Below are 16,923 nucleotides of genomic sequence, written 5' to 3' on the forward strand. Positions count from 1 at the left end.
AGTATTGTGGATCCAAGGACACTAATCCATCTTTCCCACAAGTCAGGAGAAAAGATATTGGGAAGTAAATGCAAATAACACAGGTAACTTTAAGCACATTCTCTGCACCCACAGACCACTCCACTATGTTGTTTCAAGAAGGCACAGTCATCAAAGAGCCTCAATTCCCTTTAGTTCCAGGCATCCAAGTTTATACCAAAACCAGGAGAAACAACTTCATATCAACTCACCACAGCATTTTATTTTTAATGGGTGACACTGCTGGGCAGTTCAGTGCCCAACATGCACCCACCATCCTATGACATTTGTCAAGTCACTGATAACACACTACTGGGAAAGGAAAGCCCTTTGCTCCACAGCCATGCCAAAGCCAGACTTCCAAAGGCAACTTAAACCTACCACACCAACAAACACCCTTTTTATATCCTCTGGGGAATTCACAAGTGGATTTTGGTTAATGCAGTTAATGGGAATTCCAGCCTTGCAGCAAACCTCAGTTCCAGTCTCTTCCTTTGGCAGCGGGAACCAAAGGCCAGAGAACAGCAGTTACTGTCCACTTTCAGACCAAGACTGCTTGAAAATAAACATTATATATATATATATATATATAATATATATATATATATTCACTTTATATATGAAAAAGAATATATATATATATATATATTCTTTTTCATATATAAAGTGAATTCACTCAAAATGAACTGGCATCCCTTAGAACATTACAGTGTGTACAGACAGTTCCCCCATTACCCACTTTATGACCTTCCTAGAGCATGAAACGTTAATTAAGAGAGGGACCGAAACAAGGTTTTGGGAAATTTATTCTTACCTACTGTACTTTGATCCTAATGACATGAAACAGGAAAAAAAATCATTTTTTATGTGGTTCACCTTTATGAGATTTTACATAAAGGCTTTTGTGGGTATTTTAAGAATGTGCTAAAATGTTGTCTGAAACCACATAAAACCATGTGAAGAACCTCCCGCCAGAACTAACAGCTCACACATGGTAACGCTTTAACTTGCCTTTGTATATTTAATGAATCAAATATAGTATTAATATTGTTTTAAATACCAACACGCTATTTCAATAAAGCTGCTTTGCCATAGCCAGATCCAGTATCTGGAGACTGGAACAACAATGCCTGTGATTGAACCCGTATGGATCCAAGGCACGCCAGGATATACATTATCCAAAGCCTCCTCTGTGCTTCAGCACTACGGAATCACTCCCAAAACTCACTCCTCCTTCACAGGGAGAAAATATATATTCTTGATCACTCCATTAGATTTCACCTTTCCTCACACAGCACTAAAGTGGGATTTCTAAACCCAGGACAGTCATGATTGGAGAGGGGGACATTCCCTGAAACCTGTTTTCTTCAAAAAAAAAAAAAAAAAAAAAAGAGGTGCCACAGGTTAATTGGCTGTTCCATAATAGAAAACAGGATGACAGACAGATTGGGAGGAATTTAAATCCACATTCATGAACTTGGATTCGCTGCAGGAAGGCTGGACTAACTCCAAGAACTTCACCACGGACTAATATGCAGCACTTATCCAAGCAGGAGAGGTACCAGCTTGGAAGAGGAAGGCATAAACTGGGATCTTCTCTGTTAAAGAAGCAGATGGGCAAAGCAGAGCACAGGCCACATGCAGGAGTTGCAGTAAAACACTCTTTCCTTGATGGCCTGTTCTGGATGTCCCTGCTCATGGAGCATTAGCCTCCTGCCCAACAGCAGCTGGGAAAGGCAACCTGTCTTTTTTGGAAGCTTGAAGCACTGAATTGTTAAGGCTGGATCATCAAAAGTCCAACCATCAGCCCCACCACTAACCCATGTTTACCACTAACTCATGTCCCCCAGGGCCACATCCACATGTTTTTTGAACACTTCCAGGCACTTCCCTGGGCAGCCCACTCCAATGCTTTACAACCCTTTCCATGAAATTTTTTTTCCTAATATCCAATCTGTACCTCCCCTGGCACAACTTGAAGCCATTTCCTTGTTAGCTGGGAGCAGAGACTGATCTCCCACCTCACTGCAACCGGCCCCTCCCAAAGCATCCAAGGAATCAGCAGATGCTTTTGGGATGCACAAGAGGCCTGAAGTAGCAGGAATTCATATGGAGTACCTCAGAAACATCTCCAAGGGATAAACCACTCTCAAAGAACAGCAATTCAAGGCAAAGCAATCGCTCCCCTTCCGCCCAAGAGCATCAATCAACTGAGGATATTTCAATCAGCATCAGTCTGGGTTTACCTAAAGATAAAAGTTTGTTATAAAACAATGAAAAACATTGTTTTATGGTTGCCATATCCCTTAATTACAAGCAGAACACTGATAAATTATATCACAGTTGGGTTGGAAGGACCTTAAAAGATCATCTAGACCAAATGGCATCCCTGTCCTCTCCAAGGGCAGCCAGTGTTCTTCCATCTCTGGGAAAATACCTTTTTATAAGGTTGTCCAGGAAGGTGACTAAAAGCTCTAAGGCCCAACATAATCATTCAATCTCTTTGCAGAATTCAGAACAGCCATTCTCTCAGAATCAATTACAGTTTTAATGTCATGATCAAACACTGAAGTTTTATATCCGTGACTCATCAACCACAGAACTCCTGGAAAAAGCTGTTTTATACAAAAAATGTCACACTTAAGACTGACCTACTCAACAAACGCAAGAATAAAAGAAAATCTTTAAGCTAAGAGTGATCCAAAGCTTTATGAAGTGTTTGCAGTTGAAGTGGGTGGAGACACAGGATGGAAACTTGTCTGAGGAACCCGAGTTTTATCCATGAAATAGAGCCTGTGGCCAGAACAAAGCTGTCACTTCAACAGGGATGTGATAGGAGAGGAAATCCCCCAGCCTCCAGCACAGACCTCAAGAAAGGAGGACAGATTAATCACTTTGTTTTACTGCTGAAGGACAGATCAGAAGAAGCCCTGTGACTTTGCCGATCCCACTCTGCTCCTCCCAAGCCTCGCAAACGGATCCTGGACCCTGGACGGAGAAAATGAGTTTCCACCACCCACCAATAAAACCAAGCTCTGACTTTCAATTACACTTCAGAACCAAATCACTCATCTAGAAAAACATTTGTGTATTTTCCAGTAAGTAGCTGAGTGCCAGAGACAAAAAGTCTGTGGCTTCTGCCTCTCACAAACCCCTGATGCCAAAGTACCAAGACCTGGAACCTCAGCCTGGCCCGGCAAACGTTCCAAGGGGTTCCACAGGGTTTCAAACTGGCTTGTTCAAAGCAGAAAAATATATTTTCTTTATTCCCTAAAGGTCACATAGTTATTTCTTCCAGCTACAGAAGTTCAGCATAGAAAGGGAAATGTCTCCAGCTATTCAGATCAACAGACTTCCAAGAAAACTGGCATTTAAAATCCTACGCCAAAGGAAAATACTGAGTATTCAGCTACACTTTTTTTACAAGAGTGACAATAACTAAAGTCATATTCATGAGAAGCTGGTGTCTAACAGCAACCCAAAACATTCCCTAAACCATGAGGCGAGGCAGCAAACATTCCAACTATTATGGAAAACAGGTGATTGGAATGGCAAGTGACTTGGCACAACTCTCACGGAGTCCTTCCCCTGTATCTGCACCTTGTCATTTTAAACCAGCACAGGAATCACAACAGAAATATGAAGGAAGTGGCAAATTTTAGCAACTCACCTTCCACCAAACCCAAAACACAAACTGTTCAACAAATCCCCTGCATCTCATGCCTCAAGTGAGGGGGAAACAAATTCTTCAGGACATCGAGAGTTGTCCCTAAACAATTTTGTTGCCTGTACCCTCCATCCAGCTCCCGACGAGCTTTTTCACAAGCCTGTTCTCTAATAAAAGGTTGGTACTAGGAACAAACCAGGATGTAACACTTCTCCCACTACTGTGAGTCCAGATGATTTACAATTCCTCTCTCCTCCTTCTCTGGTCCCAGGAGCACAATTGGGTAACACCCACAGACTTAAAATGCAGAAGGTAAAATGTCTGCGTACACAGACCAGGGGTTTTGCACCCCTCTCGATGAACACAGCCCAAATTATGCTTGGGGGCTCTGCACAGGTATTTTACAGGAATTCTTTCCAGCATACACAGGTGCAAAAATCCCTGGAGCAAACATACCAATCCAGTTAGGTATGTGTAACTTCAATGCCAGTTGTACTTAAAAGCAACATCTGGACCATGGTGGGATGACTCAAACTGTGCAGTAGAGTTGTGAAGTACAGGAACTCTGCAAGGAAGGAAAACAGTATCCAAACAATGGGATCCTGAAGGCTAACAATCTACCAGAATCTCCCATTTTGTGCTTTCTAGCACCTTTCATTATTTAATGAAAACCATGTACTGCTCACATTTTCCTTCCCATCCAATTGCTCTTGGCAGATGGAAACTAAGGACCTGGAAAGAGCTCCATTAGCCACCTAATAAGAGACACAATGGGTCACTCTATAACGTGTCCAAGGAAGTAACTGGTTAATTAACCACTAGGAAGCTCCAAACTGCTTCCAAATTCTTCCCTCTGCGCGTCCTTGGGCCGGCACAGACAGCCCAGAGCTTCAGCCACCCACAGTCTACCACATTCCAGACTCTGCCAGCTGGAATTCAAACACGGACAGGAGGGGAGAAGACAGGAGGAATCTTCTATGTCCAGGTTTAAGTTTGGTAAAGTCTGTGCAGGCTGCAGATGTCACGTGCCATCGTTTCTTCTAACAGGCTCATATCAGATATGCCACAACAAGGCTGTTACTTAAGTTACTCTGTCTTCAATTTTCATCATTAAAACACCACACATTTGTGAGGGCCTGAGGTGAATTCCTGTACATATAATATAATGCATTACTAGAGACAACCAGTTCAAAAATTCCAGATCACGATAAACTGACATTCTAAAATTTAGCCTTGTTTTTGAAGTAAGTAATTTCTTGCTAGGGATTTAAAGCCTTCAGAAAGTGGTATTTGAGGATAGTGCTGCATCATCAGTGCTGACCTCCTAATCCAAGCTTTCCCTCTCCACTGTTCAGATTTTATGTAATCACAGAGAACTGTGGGAACCCAAGGGACAAACTCCTTCTCCACCCAGTACCTCCGATTCAGAAGATAAGAATGTAGTGTGTAGAGCTGCTCCAAAATGAAGCACCCAAAGGAAAAAATCAGATGAAAAGCAACTACTTCAGTTTTCCAGCATGATAGTACACTTAACGTTTTCCTCTCTTTTAACTTGGCTCTAATCTATGTAATATACATCAACAACTTCACTATTAATTCTGGTTTGAGTGCTGAGCTGCCCATGGGTGTTGAGGAGGGGATCCCAACACTGGTCTGTTTACTCTCACATCTAAATAATTTCCTTGGGAAAACATCCTGGCTGTAATTTTAAAAGCACACAGACATGAAAGCAGTGAAGGTCTTGGTGGTTTAGATCTGTTTGAGGAGACTTCATCTTGTCCTTATCAGCCTGACCTGGAGGCGAGAATCTCCCACATGACATAATCCTGATGTCACACCCTATTGTGCAAAGCCCTAGCCAGCAGGGAGATGGAAAGGCAGGTTTCCTTAGTGCTAGGATGCACAACAAATGCATCTGGATTCAATCTGCAGGCCCTTGCTGTGAAAACCCCAGGAACTCCCACGGCCAGGAGAAAGCAGCACAAAGGGCTGGACCAGTAATGAGGAACAGTAATGAGTTAATGGCAATAAAGGCACTTCAAAGCTTTCCATGGGTTTCTAGTTTAGGCAAACTGGGTTTACATCTAAACACAAGCACAGGGCCTATATAAAGAGCTCACGACTGCCTCAACACTTGGTGAGCTCCAAGCCCTGTCCAAGCTGGCCTCGGACACTTCCAGGGATGGGGCTGCCACAGTTTCTCTGGGCAGCCTGTGCCAGTGCAGGCTGTGCTGAAACCAACCCTCACCTCTTACACCTAGTGCTCTGCTTTACGTGGTGGAATCAGTGCTGTTCCATGCACAAAAAAAAATCAAATTTGGTCAAACAGATAAATACAGCAATTGCTATGACCCTTGTGAGAAGTGCAGAGTATTTTCTGAATTGGCATGAACTCCACTCAGAGGATCTCATGGTCTGTCAGACCAGGAAAAGGGATGTACAAAGGCAGAGAAGGAGAAATTAGATGACACTGGAGCAGCACTCTGAAACAGTTAAAGCCCAAGGCCATCACTAATTGAGATTTCCATCTTTCATGGAAATTAGACAAGTGGATAAAGGCAAGTGTCAGAGGTGGTTCGAGCACACAATCCAAAATAAAGTAAGAAAAAAGGTGAAAACAGCTAAAAAGGGAAAGCCATCCAGCAGTTTACAGGGCATCTGAACATACTTGGTATAGATGGTGGCACAGGGTTCAGTGGCAGTGAGTCAGAGTCAAAATGAGACATCCCTGAAGCTCAGCAAAGCAAGGCTGTTTCATGAGATTAAACACAATAGTTAAAAATAAAAATTAAAGTCAGCCCTGAGCACTCTAAAAATGAAAGGGCAACTCATCTGTCACTGGGACTTCATGGCAGTACCCAAACAAGCTCTCTAGCAAAAGGCTCCTCAATCCACATATTCCTGAGGCACCACACAGGGAGTTTCTGCAGCCTCTCCCTCTCCAGCTGAACAGAGGACAGTGATGGGTGCTCAGTTTAGGTTCTATTCACTCTGCAAAGAACATTGCAGATGCTTGGCTGGCAGGGGTGCACCATCCAAAATCAGTGTGATTAACTGTTCTGGCCCAGATTCCAATCAAAATTCAATAATGAAAAGGATTACACACAACAAAAACACTTTAGAGGTCAATCCTCTCCCAGACCTCCTTTCGCTCCTACCAAATTCCTAGTCCAGAGCTCTAATACAACAAACTGAAAATGGATCAACATCAAAACACAGACAGAAGCAGAAGTTCAAAAGGTTTCATTGCTTACTCTGTTGAGGGAACTAAAAACTTAATGAATACAAACATTTTCAGGAGCAGAACGATTAAGATGAGTGTTTCATCTTTTTTTTATAGTTGTTAAAAATCAAAAGCACCAATAAATCCCATTTAAGCCAAGAAAAAAAAGGAGGAATAGCTTTCTAAATACATGTCAGCTCACTAAACCAGCCCAAAGTTGCCAAAACTCATCCTGTTTGTAGACAGAGCAGCAGCATCCTTCCCCAGGGAGGTTTGTTTAATCACTACAGAAATTATTTCTTCCAGACAACAAAGAGCCATTAGATTACTTAATTAAAGCCCTGATTATCTTCAACCCAAAGCAAGGGAAGGCAGAATCTAAAATAGAAGAGATTTAACCAGATGCCCTGGTCCTCATTACGCTTTGATTTCAATCAAGCGCACACACGTCAAGAAAAGGGCAATAAATTACTACCATGTGTTGGAAGAAATTATGTTCACAATATTGGAAGTGGAAAGCCAAGGCTCTAACTGAGTGGTGTAAGATATTAGACTTCCATCTGGGAATAATAACCTACTGAACAAAAACATACCAGGGCATTAGTTGCAGGCAGTGTCTGAGTTAAACTTGGCAGCAGGAGATCCAAATGGAACAGTTGCTTTTTGGGAAAGCGACATGGATTTTGGTAAAACAGATAACCCAGAAATATGCTTGTTGTTTAACACAGAGAATAGAGAGGAAATTAAAACCTGGGATAATCCCTCTTTAACTCAAAAAGATGTGGATATGACTCCAGGAAGAAAAGGCGGGAAACTCCAGAGATACTCAAAGGTAGTTTGCATTAAAAAAACCAAACACTTAAGAGCAACTCAGCACTGGTTAAGAGGCACTGAAGGTTCAGCAAAATTATTCCTCTTGAGTTTTCATGATTTTAAAGAATCCCATGCAATATTACAAGACTTCTCCAAACTTGTTTTCACACTACAGTCACTCAGTGCACTGGCCACTAAGCTCTTGGGGACAAAACTCAATTTTAGGGTCCCCAGCAAGCAAATCCAAATGGATAGTTTCACACAAATAGTTAGCAAATCCGTAACAGGCTGTTTCCTCAAAACACCCACGGTAGCAGGTGCCAACCCCTTGGGAAATGGCAAATACAATGCAATGACTCACTGAACAGAGGTGGAGACTTTCCACACCTGATTAAAGGAGAAATCTAAAAAGGAATGGTGCGGGGGCCAAGCGGAACTGATTCAAGGGAAAACTGAAATGATCTGAAGTGTTGGGAGAGGCCCAAGACAAATTCTGTGAGATATCAGCACTTTTCTGTGTTTATCTGTGCTTTTCTGTGCTTAAAATGGGAGATAATCCAGAGGAGGTTTGGACCACATGCAGAAAGCAGAGTGGGAAGAGCAGACACTCTCAGAAGTACTTATTTATTCACAGAAAGGTAGTCTTCGTCTTCCATTCCCTGCTGCAATGACCAGTATTAGATGTATTTTAAAGCTGAGGAGTGAAGTGAGCCCCATGCAGAGCACCCTCTGAGAGCACCTCTCCTGTGAGGAAAGGCTGAGAGAAATGGGGGTGTTCAGCCTGGAGAAACTTTGGGGTGACCTAACTGTAGTACCTGAAGGAGCTATAAGAAAGATGGAGAGAGATATTTACAAGGGCCTGGAGTGACAGAACAAGGGGGAATGGCTTCAAACTGCCAGGGTTAGATGGGATATTGGGAAGGAATTCTTCCCTGTGAGGGAAGGTGGGGAGGCCCTGGCACAGGGTCCCCAGAGAAGCTGTGGCTGCCCCATCCCGGGAAGTGTCCAAGGCCAGGTTGGATGGGGCTTGGAGCAACCTGGGATAGTGGAAGGTCTCTTAAGGGACTGCTGGTGATGTGTCACATTGGAGGCTTCTCCCTCAGTATAATGTTCATCCTCTTAATCTGCAGCCATTGCACTTAAAACTCGTATTTTTTAAGAAAGAGTTTGTGATGTGGAGTATCAATTACCTTGGTGGCACCTATGAATGGTCTGTTTGGAGAGACAACCCCATCAGAGTGAACAGAAACAATCAGTCTCTGCAGGTCAACTCAATATTTAGTTTTTCTGCATCCAGCCTACATTATGATCACCGTGTTCCTGGAAGGTGAACCTGGAAGAAACCTCCCCATCTACCAGAAATCAAAATTTTCACAAAAGATACAGTCCCATGTGCTGCCAGCAGACTACTTAGTTCTTTGATTAACATGACAAAACTTTCCAATGAGCCTGAAGTGTTTCACAATGCTGGAAAAGCTCTGTTGTCACTGGCTCTGGAATCTCTGTCATGGAGCTGATGCTTTGGGCCCTCCCTTCCCAGCACCACAAGCTGCCAGACCAGCAGGGCAGTGACACCTTTAATCAACATCACTTGGCTCAAATCCACTCGTGGCTTTCCAGTGCCTTCCCAGGATTAATTTCCAGACTCTGGGAATTACATCACTGACATTGCCATCTTATTCTCACTACAACCCTCCCCACACTCCAGACTCCCATGTGGCTCCAGCAGCTGCTGTGTGAGGAATTGTTGCAGTCCTTCCCAACCTGAAGTGTTGGCAAGAGCAGCACTGAGAGAAGCTGGCACTTGTTACCCCCCCGAATTTCCCCTCCTCTGATCTCCAAGTAAAAATTAAGCTTCTGCTGTCAAAACACAAAAATCCAATTGTGTTATTAAGGGAACTGCAGAGCCCAACTGCAAGAGCAAAAGCCTGTTTCTCTCCACATCTCTGTTGACGGTAAATTACAAATCATTACTTAACTTCCAGATACTAAGGTTAAGTTTCCTTAACTTTGCAAATCCTTTCCACAAACGCTAAATTTTTACAGTGCTCTGCAAAACATAAGCCACCCTTGTTCCCTTTTTCTCACCCATTTTTGAGATCATAAGTGGCATCAAAATGCCACTGTACTGACAGGTGTGCTTATCTAGTCCTGTGCTGCCTCTGTCCTTCCTGGCTGCTGACACCAAATGAATCCTTCCCAGACCCCTCCCATGTCCTGCCTATAAAAGTTGCACTGACAAACTGAAAGATGAATTTGGTACAATCTCACCTTTTTTCCCCCCCACACAATATATTAAGATTACTGCTGTACCCCAAGCTGAGCAGGGCTCAGTAGATTCCCCTCACTCAGAGTAACCTGCCCCCGGCTTTCCTTCCAGCAAATTAAAGCTGTTTAAAGAAGTTATTGTATCCAGTCCTGACTTCACAGTCATCTGAGCAGAGAGGGATTTAAACAGACAACCCTGGTTTCATACACCACCTTATTTTCATCTTAGGGTATTAAAAAACTTATTGGTCTGTTCTGCATCTGGGGAATAACTGCAAACTTGGCTTTGCTGAATAGGCATAATTCCTTTCTTCCAGTCAGTTCAGATAGCAATAACAACTGTTACTTACAGGAGAAGTTGAACGGCTATGAAAATAATGCATGGAAAGAAGTAAAAATTTGATACCTGTAACACAAGTACGACGATTACACATTTGGACAGGCTACACTTGCATCGAGCCACAAAATCGAGCAAGAAAACTTCCTTTAAATGTGCTTTTGTCAGCACTGTAACATGATGAACTACATCTAAGGATGTGTTTTATCTCGTTTTGGGCAACATGAAGCAGCAATGAAGGTTGTTCACCTTGTTCATGGTTGTTAGACATCTCCAGCAAGGAAGTATCTCAGTATTGGATAAACTTACTAGTTCATTTTGCTTTTCAACACTCCCTTGCTGTTTAGATTTAGCATTACTATGTCCATCTCAGCACTGCTTAGAAGACCTTAGTCTCCAAACACAACAGCTAAACCTGACCACATCTCAAGACCCTGGATTAACTGCAGTGCAAGACCAGTGCAATCCTAATTTTTAGAAAAACTGTTCACCTGAGAAGTCCCCCAGACAGTTTCCTATTGCTGCTTTAAAAAAAGCCACTGCCTAATCTACATTTATCTTACATATGCTCTATTAATTCCTCTGCTTTACACCTCTTTAACAAGACAGGGCCTAACTAAACATCCTGCAGCAGAAGCACATTAATCCCTGTCCAACTGCTGCATTTCAGTGTTCATTTCATTGGAAGATATGAGAGTTGCTGCTGAATATATGGATTTTTTGAGTGTACAGCCTTGAGGGAATGGAAAATACAGATGGTTCAAGACTGAACTTGAAGATCGAAGAAAACACAGGTCACTCTAGGACAAAGATACCGTCAATTTGTTAGAGGGGGGAGGGAGGCAGGGAAGCACCTCAGCATCTGCCTTTAGCATGAGCTGACAGATTTGATCATGTTTTGGATCATTAAATCAGCACTGCCTCCCCTCCTTCTACACCCTGGGGTAGGGACCACATGTCAGACCGTGTCTGCTGAGGGAAACAAAGAAAGAGAGGGCTCTGGAGGGTAGAACTGACATACAAGTCTCTGTACTGGTCAAAGGCATTGTTGGCTTCCACCTCCAGCTTGCGCAGGCGAGCCGATGGCATGGCACCATCCTCCAGGGGAGGGTCGTATTTGTTGCTCCATGGAGACCTGCCAAGGAGACAAGAAAAACACAGTCAGACAATGAGACAAACTCTGGTCACGGCTCCAAACCTGCCAGAGTTCAAGAAATGCTTGGACAACGCTCTCAGGGACATGGTGGGATTGTCGGGTGTCCTGTGCAGGGCCAGGAGTTGGACTCAATGGTTCTTGTGGGTCCCTTCCAGCTCAGGATATTCTGTGGCTCTGAGAGGTTTAATATTGGTGGGTCTGACCTGATCCACAGATTAACTTCCAAAAAAACCCAGAAAGTGCCCAGAGCAATCTACCTGTTAAGAATTGCACCGTCAACAGCCAGTTGGACTCGATGATCCTTGTGGGTCCCTTCCAACTCCACTTATTCTGTGATTTCAAACACTGGCAAAAAGGGGACATTGACCCCCAAAACTCAGCTGTTCCACATCAAATATATGAAATTATTTTCATGCAAATTTAACGTTTAATAATAAAATTATTATTTAATAATATTGATGCTTTAATAATAAAAATAAGTTTATTTGGGATCTGACACTACTTGAGCCAAACACTGCTCTCTACAATTTAGGCCCAAATTCTTCTCCACTGTTTTGCTTTGAAATAAACTCTACCTTCAGCATAACATTAGGAAACCCTTTGAACAGTCTGAAGGATTTAACAGGGTTTGTAAAGCTGCAGGTTTTACTGTGATTTCTGCAGGAGTGGAAGAGATTTTTCATGCTCTTAATGAAAGATTTGGTATTAAAAGATTAATGGAACCCTTTGCCCATCTGTTTGAGGCTTTTATAATTCCCATTTCCCCTTGGAATAACCACCTACATATATCACTGCTGGTTTAAAGGAACGTACCTCTACCTTGTACCTCCTCACTTTTCCAAACGCCCCAGCCAGGTCTTAATGCTGACCCTATGGAAGGGTTTTCCCTCAGGAACCATTTGCTACTCATTTCTCAGGAAGGCAGTGAGTTCTGACATGTGTTTGATATAAAGCACAAAGACCAGGCTCAGCTTTGCTCCCTTCACTCCTCCTGAACACATCTGGCTCCAAAGGTGAGACCCCAGGAAAAGCTAAATCATGGTGTCACATCCACCTAGAGTGATGTTTTCAGGTTGTGCTTCTCACCTCAAATGCTGTGTCCAGTTCTGGACCCCTCAGTTCAGGAAGGACATTGAGGGGCTGGAGTGTGTGCAGGGAAGGGAAGGGAGCTGGGAAGGGGCTGGAGCAGCAGGAGCGGCTGAGGGAGCTGGGGGGGCTCAGCCTGGAGAAAAGGAGGCTCAGGGGGGACCTTCTGGCTCTGCAACCCCCTGACAGGAGGGGGGAGCTGGGGGGGGTCGGGCTCTGCTCCCAGGGAACAAGGGACAGGAGGAGAGGGAACGGCCTCCAGCTGTGCCAGGGGAGGGTCAGGTTGGACAGCAGGAGGAATTTCTCCATGGAAAGGGTGGACAGGCATTGGAAGGGGCTGCCCAGGGAGGCGGTGGAGTCCCCACCCCTGGAGGTGTCCAAGGAAGGCCTGGCCTCAGTGCTCTGGGGTGGGGGACAAGGTGGGGATGGGGCACAGGGGGGACTCCATGGGTCGGGAGGGATTTTCAAACCTCAACAATCCTGTGATTTTAAACAGTTGCCTAAAATGTGGTTGCATTGGAGAATAATCAACAGCTACAGCACAGAATCAGAATGGGTGTGGTTGGAAGGGACCACAGTGGCTCATCTGGTCCCCCCTCCCTGCTCCAGCAGGGTCATCCCAGAGCACATGGCACTACATTTGTGTCCAGATGAGTCTGGAATATCTCCAGGGATTAAGAATGCACACCCTCCCTAAACAACCTGTTCCAGTGTGTGTAAAGAAGTTCTTCATGTTCAGGTGGAACTTCCTGGGCATCAGTTTCTGACCATTTCCTCTTGTCCCATTGCTGAGCCCCTCCAAGCAGAGCCTGGTCCATCCTCTGTCCCCTCCCTGCAGACACTGACAGACACAGATGACATCCCCTCTCAGCCCATCTTTTCATTCTTTTACCTAAAATCTCTGAAATCTGGATGAGATTCACACAAAAATCCCCTCTGGTGCTACCTGAGGATTCCAAAATGGCTCATCTACTCCCATCAGGTGGGATCTCCAAACCAATTGGTGGGCAGAGAATTCCTGCAGGACCTTGGTGAAGACACTTTCACTGCAAACATCAGACCTCCTCCTCAGGCTGCAGACTGGGATTTAAGAGCAGTCTAGGAACAGATTCTTCTAGCCAGCACTTTGTGACATTTTCAACCCATTCCACTTGGAACCAGCAGCGACTTTACCAATAAAAAACCTCCTGACACAACCCTGTATTTTTTATTCTTGTGGAAGAGCACTCAGAACACATTCAAACATTTAACTGGAGGCTATTTGAAGAAAGACAGATGGGCAAGCACTTAAATTTCCAAAGTCAGACCTCTAATTTCCCTAGAAGAGAAAGGTTTTTGTTTCAGCTAACAGGTTTCAGTGTTGTTGGCACCAAATTCCCCATAAGGATTCCATTTAACAGAGTGATCAAACACACTCTGAGTGGATATGTATGGACAAAGTCAGGACCCTGAAGTTTAATATTAAAAAAAATAATTAATAAAAGCTCTGTCTTCACAATGTCGATTCTGTGGCTATTTGAGATCCTCCACAAACCTCTGTTATTCCAGTAACATTCCAGAAGTACCTGTGAAACTTCAAGCACCAAAAGCTGCCCCCACAGGCAGCAGTTCATAATATGAAGAAAATTAAAATTATGTATTTATAAAGATCCAAGAGAGACTCCAAAAATCCATCTTCTAATCTGATTCATGTTCAACACGGACAAAATCGAATCTGCCTAAATACGAGGAAAGACTAAACTGTGATGGGCCAAGCATTAAGATATTCACTTCCCACAGCAGCTTTTTTCCAATCAAATTCCCAGTCAAATTGTAAAGCCACTCAAGAAAAAACACCCTATAAAACTGGAATCCCAGTGAGAAAGTCTGACTACCCAGCCCCACCTTTCCTGCTTAGTTGTCCACAGAATGGTTTGAAATCCTTGGATTAGCATTAAAAGAAATGCAATTAGCAACCTGTCCAATAAGAAGAAAAGGTTTGGTTTGGAGTATGTGGGAATTGGGGATGGAACCCATTGCAGGCAGGGAATAGGACTCTTTGGGACTTCTAATCGAGCGTGTGGTTCTGAAAAATGTTTGTGGAAATATCAAAAGCTTTTAAAAACACAGAGAATTTGGGGCTAATTGGTTAAATTAGGGTAAGAGCCACTTCCCAGTAACAACTGCAGGTTTTACAAGGTACGAAGAAGTGTCTGGACACAGGCATAGAATGGGATTAACATGCACAGGGAAGTGGGGCTGGTTTTCAAAGGCTTTTGCTGTGTGGGGAAGGAAAGAATTTGCTTCATGAAACAGAGCTGGGACCAATCAATTCCAGAAGGAAGAATCACTTCAATCCAGAACATCTGAATCAAACAGAACAGGAATCTTTAATGCCAGCAATTAACACATGATGCCTGTTCTATAGGAACAAATGAAACAGCTTTTCTGAAACCTCATTACTTAACAAGTCCTGAAAATTTCAAAGTGATTTTAAAAACCAAATTCCTCCTGCTCCCCTGTAACTATTTAAATGCCTTCTCAGAAAGAGATGGAGCAAATTTCAGAGGCAAATATGATACTACCCTTGGAGAAAGGGCTGCCATGTGTCCTAATTAAACATGGAGGGATTACTAGTGATTGCAGAATGTCACATTCCTATTTAATCAGTGACTCTGCCAGTTTCCTGTGACTCTGGTGACGGATGCTCATGACAAAAGCCTGAATAGGATGCAAAGGGACTGCAAGAAACATCACAACTTCAGGGAGAAAGCATCTCTTGAAAGATCCACAAAAAATTCAGGACCTATTCCCTCCTCTGGCATCTTCCAGAGGGTCTGCAACTGTGTGGGTACATCTTGGCTACAGGGCAGACCCTGCAAAACCATATTTTATCTACTAATTCAGAACTGATTAAGTGCATGTAGCTGCTAAGGTAGATCTGACCAACTGAGACAAAAGCTTAATGCTTTTAGAAGGCACCAGGCTCTTTCGTAAAAGGTTCCAATAATTTTAAATGTTAAACAAGTGCCCTAAAGAACGTGACACTTCACCTTCAAGATCTGCTACTTCTTGGCCCTCTGCAATACATTATATTTAAAACAACTCATCAGGAGTTACACTCAACCACAATCCAAATGCACTGTCAAACTCTGCATCCATTATCATTCTTCTCCTCCTGTTTCTAGGACAAAATGAATCTCAGCATGTTCTCTGTGTAATCCACATCAGGTGGAACAATCACAGTCACCCCCAGAAGCAGCAGTTTGGCTGAGCTGGTAACTCAGGACAGAAGATGAATGGGGGTCCTTACCTCGCAGCCCTTTGTTAAGGGAAAGAATAAAAGCGAATATTCACAAAGGTTTCTGGACTATAAGTTTGTGATTCTTAATTAAATATTTGGGACTATGCCACTGTCACTACAGCCACTAAGGAAAGTCGGGCAATGCAAAAAAAGGGGAGGGGATAATTAAAAAATAAATAAAAATCATCATCCCAATGGCAAGGCAGAGGATAAAAACATTCACAGAGAGACTCTATTCAAAATGCCAGCCAAAACACTGAAACCTCATTGTACCATTCCATGGTACTTACCACCCCTTCTACTTCAAAACTAATTATATTGTAATTACAGACAGTTTATATTGTTCAAATACTTTCATTGGTTTTGTCTACAGTCCTCAGGATAAATCAGCTATTTTGGTAGACAGGAATTCCTTTTCTTTGCTAAAGACTTGGGCCAAGATTTTCAAACAGAACTAGTGACATTGAGTCCAAAGTCAGAGTCAATCCCTTGCAAAACACGAGTGAAAGAGCCTTTCCCAGCTGGCAAATCCACCCTGTTTTGTACAAGCAGAAGATGATTTTGTTAAAACCAACTGCTTGCATCATCTCTTTTCTGTCATTATCCATTCCAAAGATTTTATAACCTTGCAATGTTTTATTTCCTATCAAGGCCATTCCAGTCATTTCTGCTGGAGAATCGACTGGTTTTAATTCAGAATACTGAGAGCAAAGAGAAATATGTCAGTCAGCCCTTTAACAAGATAATAACAGCACATTTTAGGCTTTAAATCTTTAGATGACTGATTTTTTTCTGTCTGGAAATAAGAGCGAGAAGGGCCTGCAGTACCTGTACAAAGCTCTCATTTACAAAGCACCAGTCAGTGCCCTGCTTGGGGTACGAGCTCACCTGTACGAGTCCCCATCTCTGTTGTAGTCACACAGTAAATAGTCTTTTCCTACCACCTTGTCTCGTGCAATCTTCAAGGGCTGATCCACAGAGGAGAGGAGATCTTCACACAGGCTCGGGACCTGTGGGTTTGGAGAAAAACCACAGGGAGGGAAGAGAGGGAAACACGTAGAAGTTAAAAGAG

At 43.3% G+C, this 16,923-nt stretch overlaps 1 protein-coding gene across 4 annotated transcripts in view; it reads right to left on the reverse strand.

Annotated features, from left to right (window-relative positions):
* The window catches only part of CAPZB (capping actin protein of muscle Z-line subunit beta), a 65,858-nt gene that overhangs the window by 13,725 nt on the left and 35,210 nt on the right, over positions 1 to 16,923 (reverse strand). For all 4 annotated transcript variants that reach the window (XM_051773449.1, XM_051773448.1, XM_051773451.1 and 1 more), the window contains exons 3-4: positions 16,740 to 16,861; positions 11,348 to 11,461 (exon numbers count right to left, since the gene is read on the reverse strand). In XM_051773449.1, coding sequence (XP_051629409.1) covers positions 11,348 to 11,461; positions 16,740 to 16,861 — 236 coding nt within the window. The remainder of the gene's footprint in view (positions 1 to 11,347; positions 11,462 to 16,739; positions 16,862 to 16,923) is intronic.

Source organism: Manacus candei, unplaced genomic scaffold (assembly GCF_025592945.1).
Source record: "Manacus candei isolate 608988 ecotype Guabito, Panama unplaced genomic scaffold, ASM2559294v1 h1tg000169l, whole genome shotgun sequence".
Taxonomy (NCBI): domain Eukaryota; kingdom Metazoa; phylum Chordata; class Aves; order Passeriformes; family Pipridae; genus Manacus; species Manacus candei.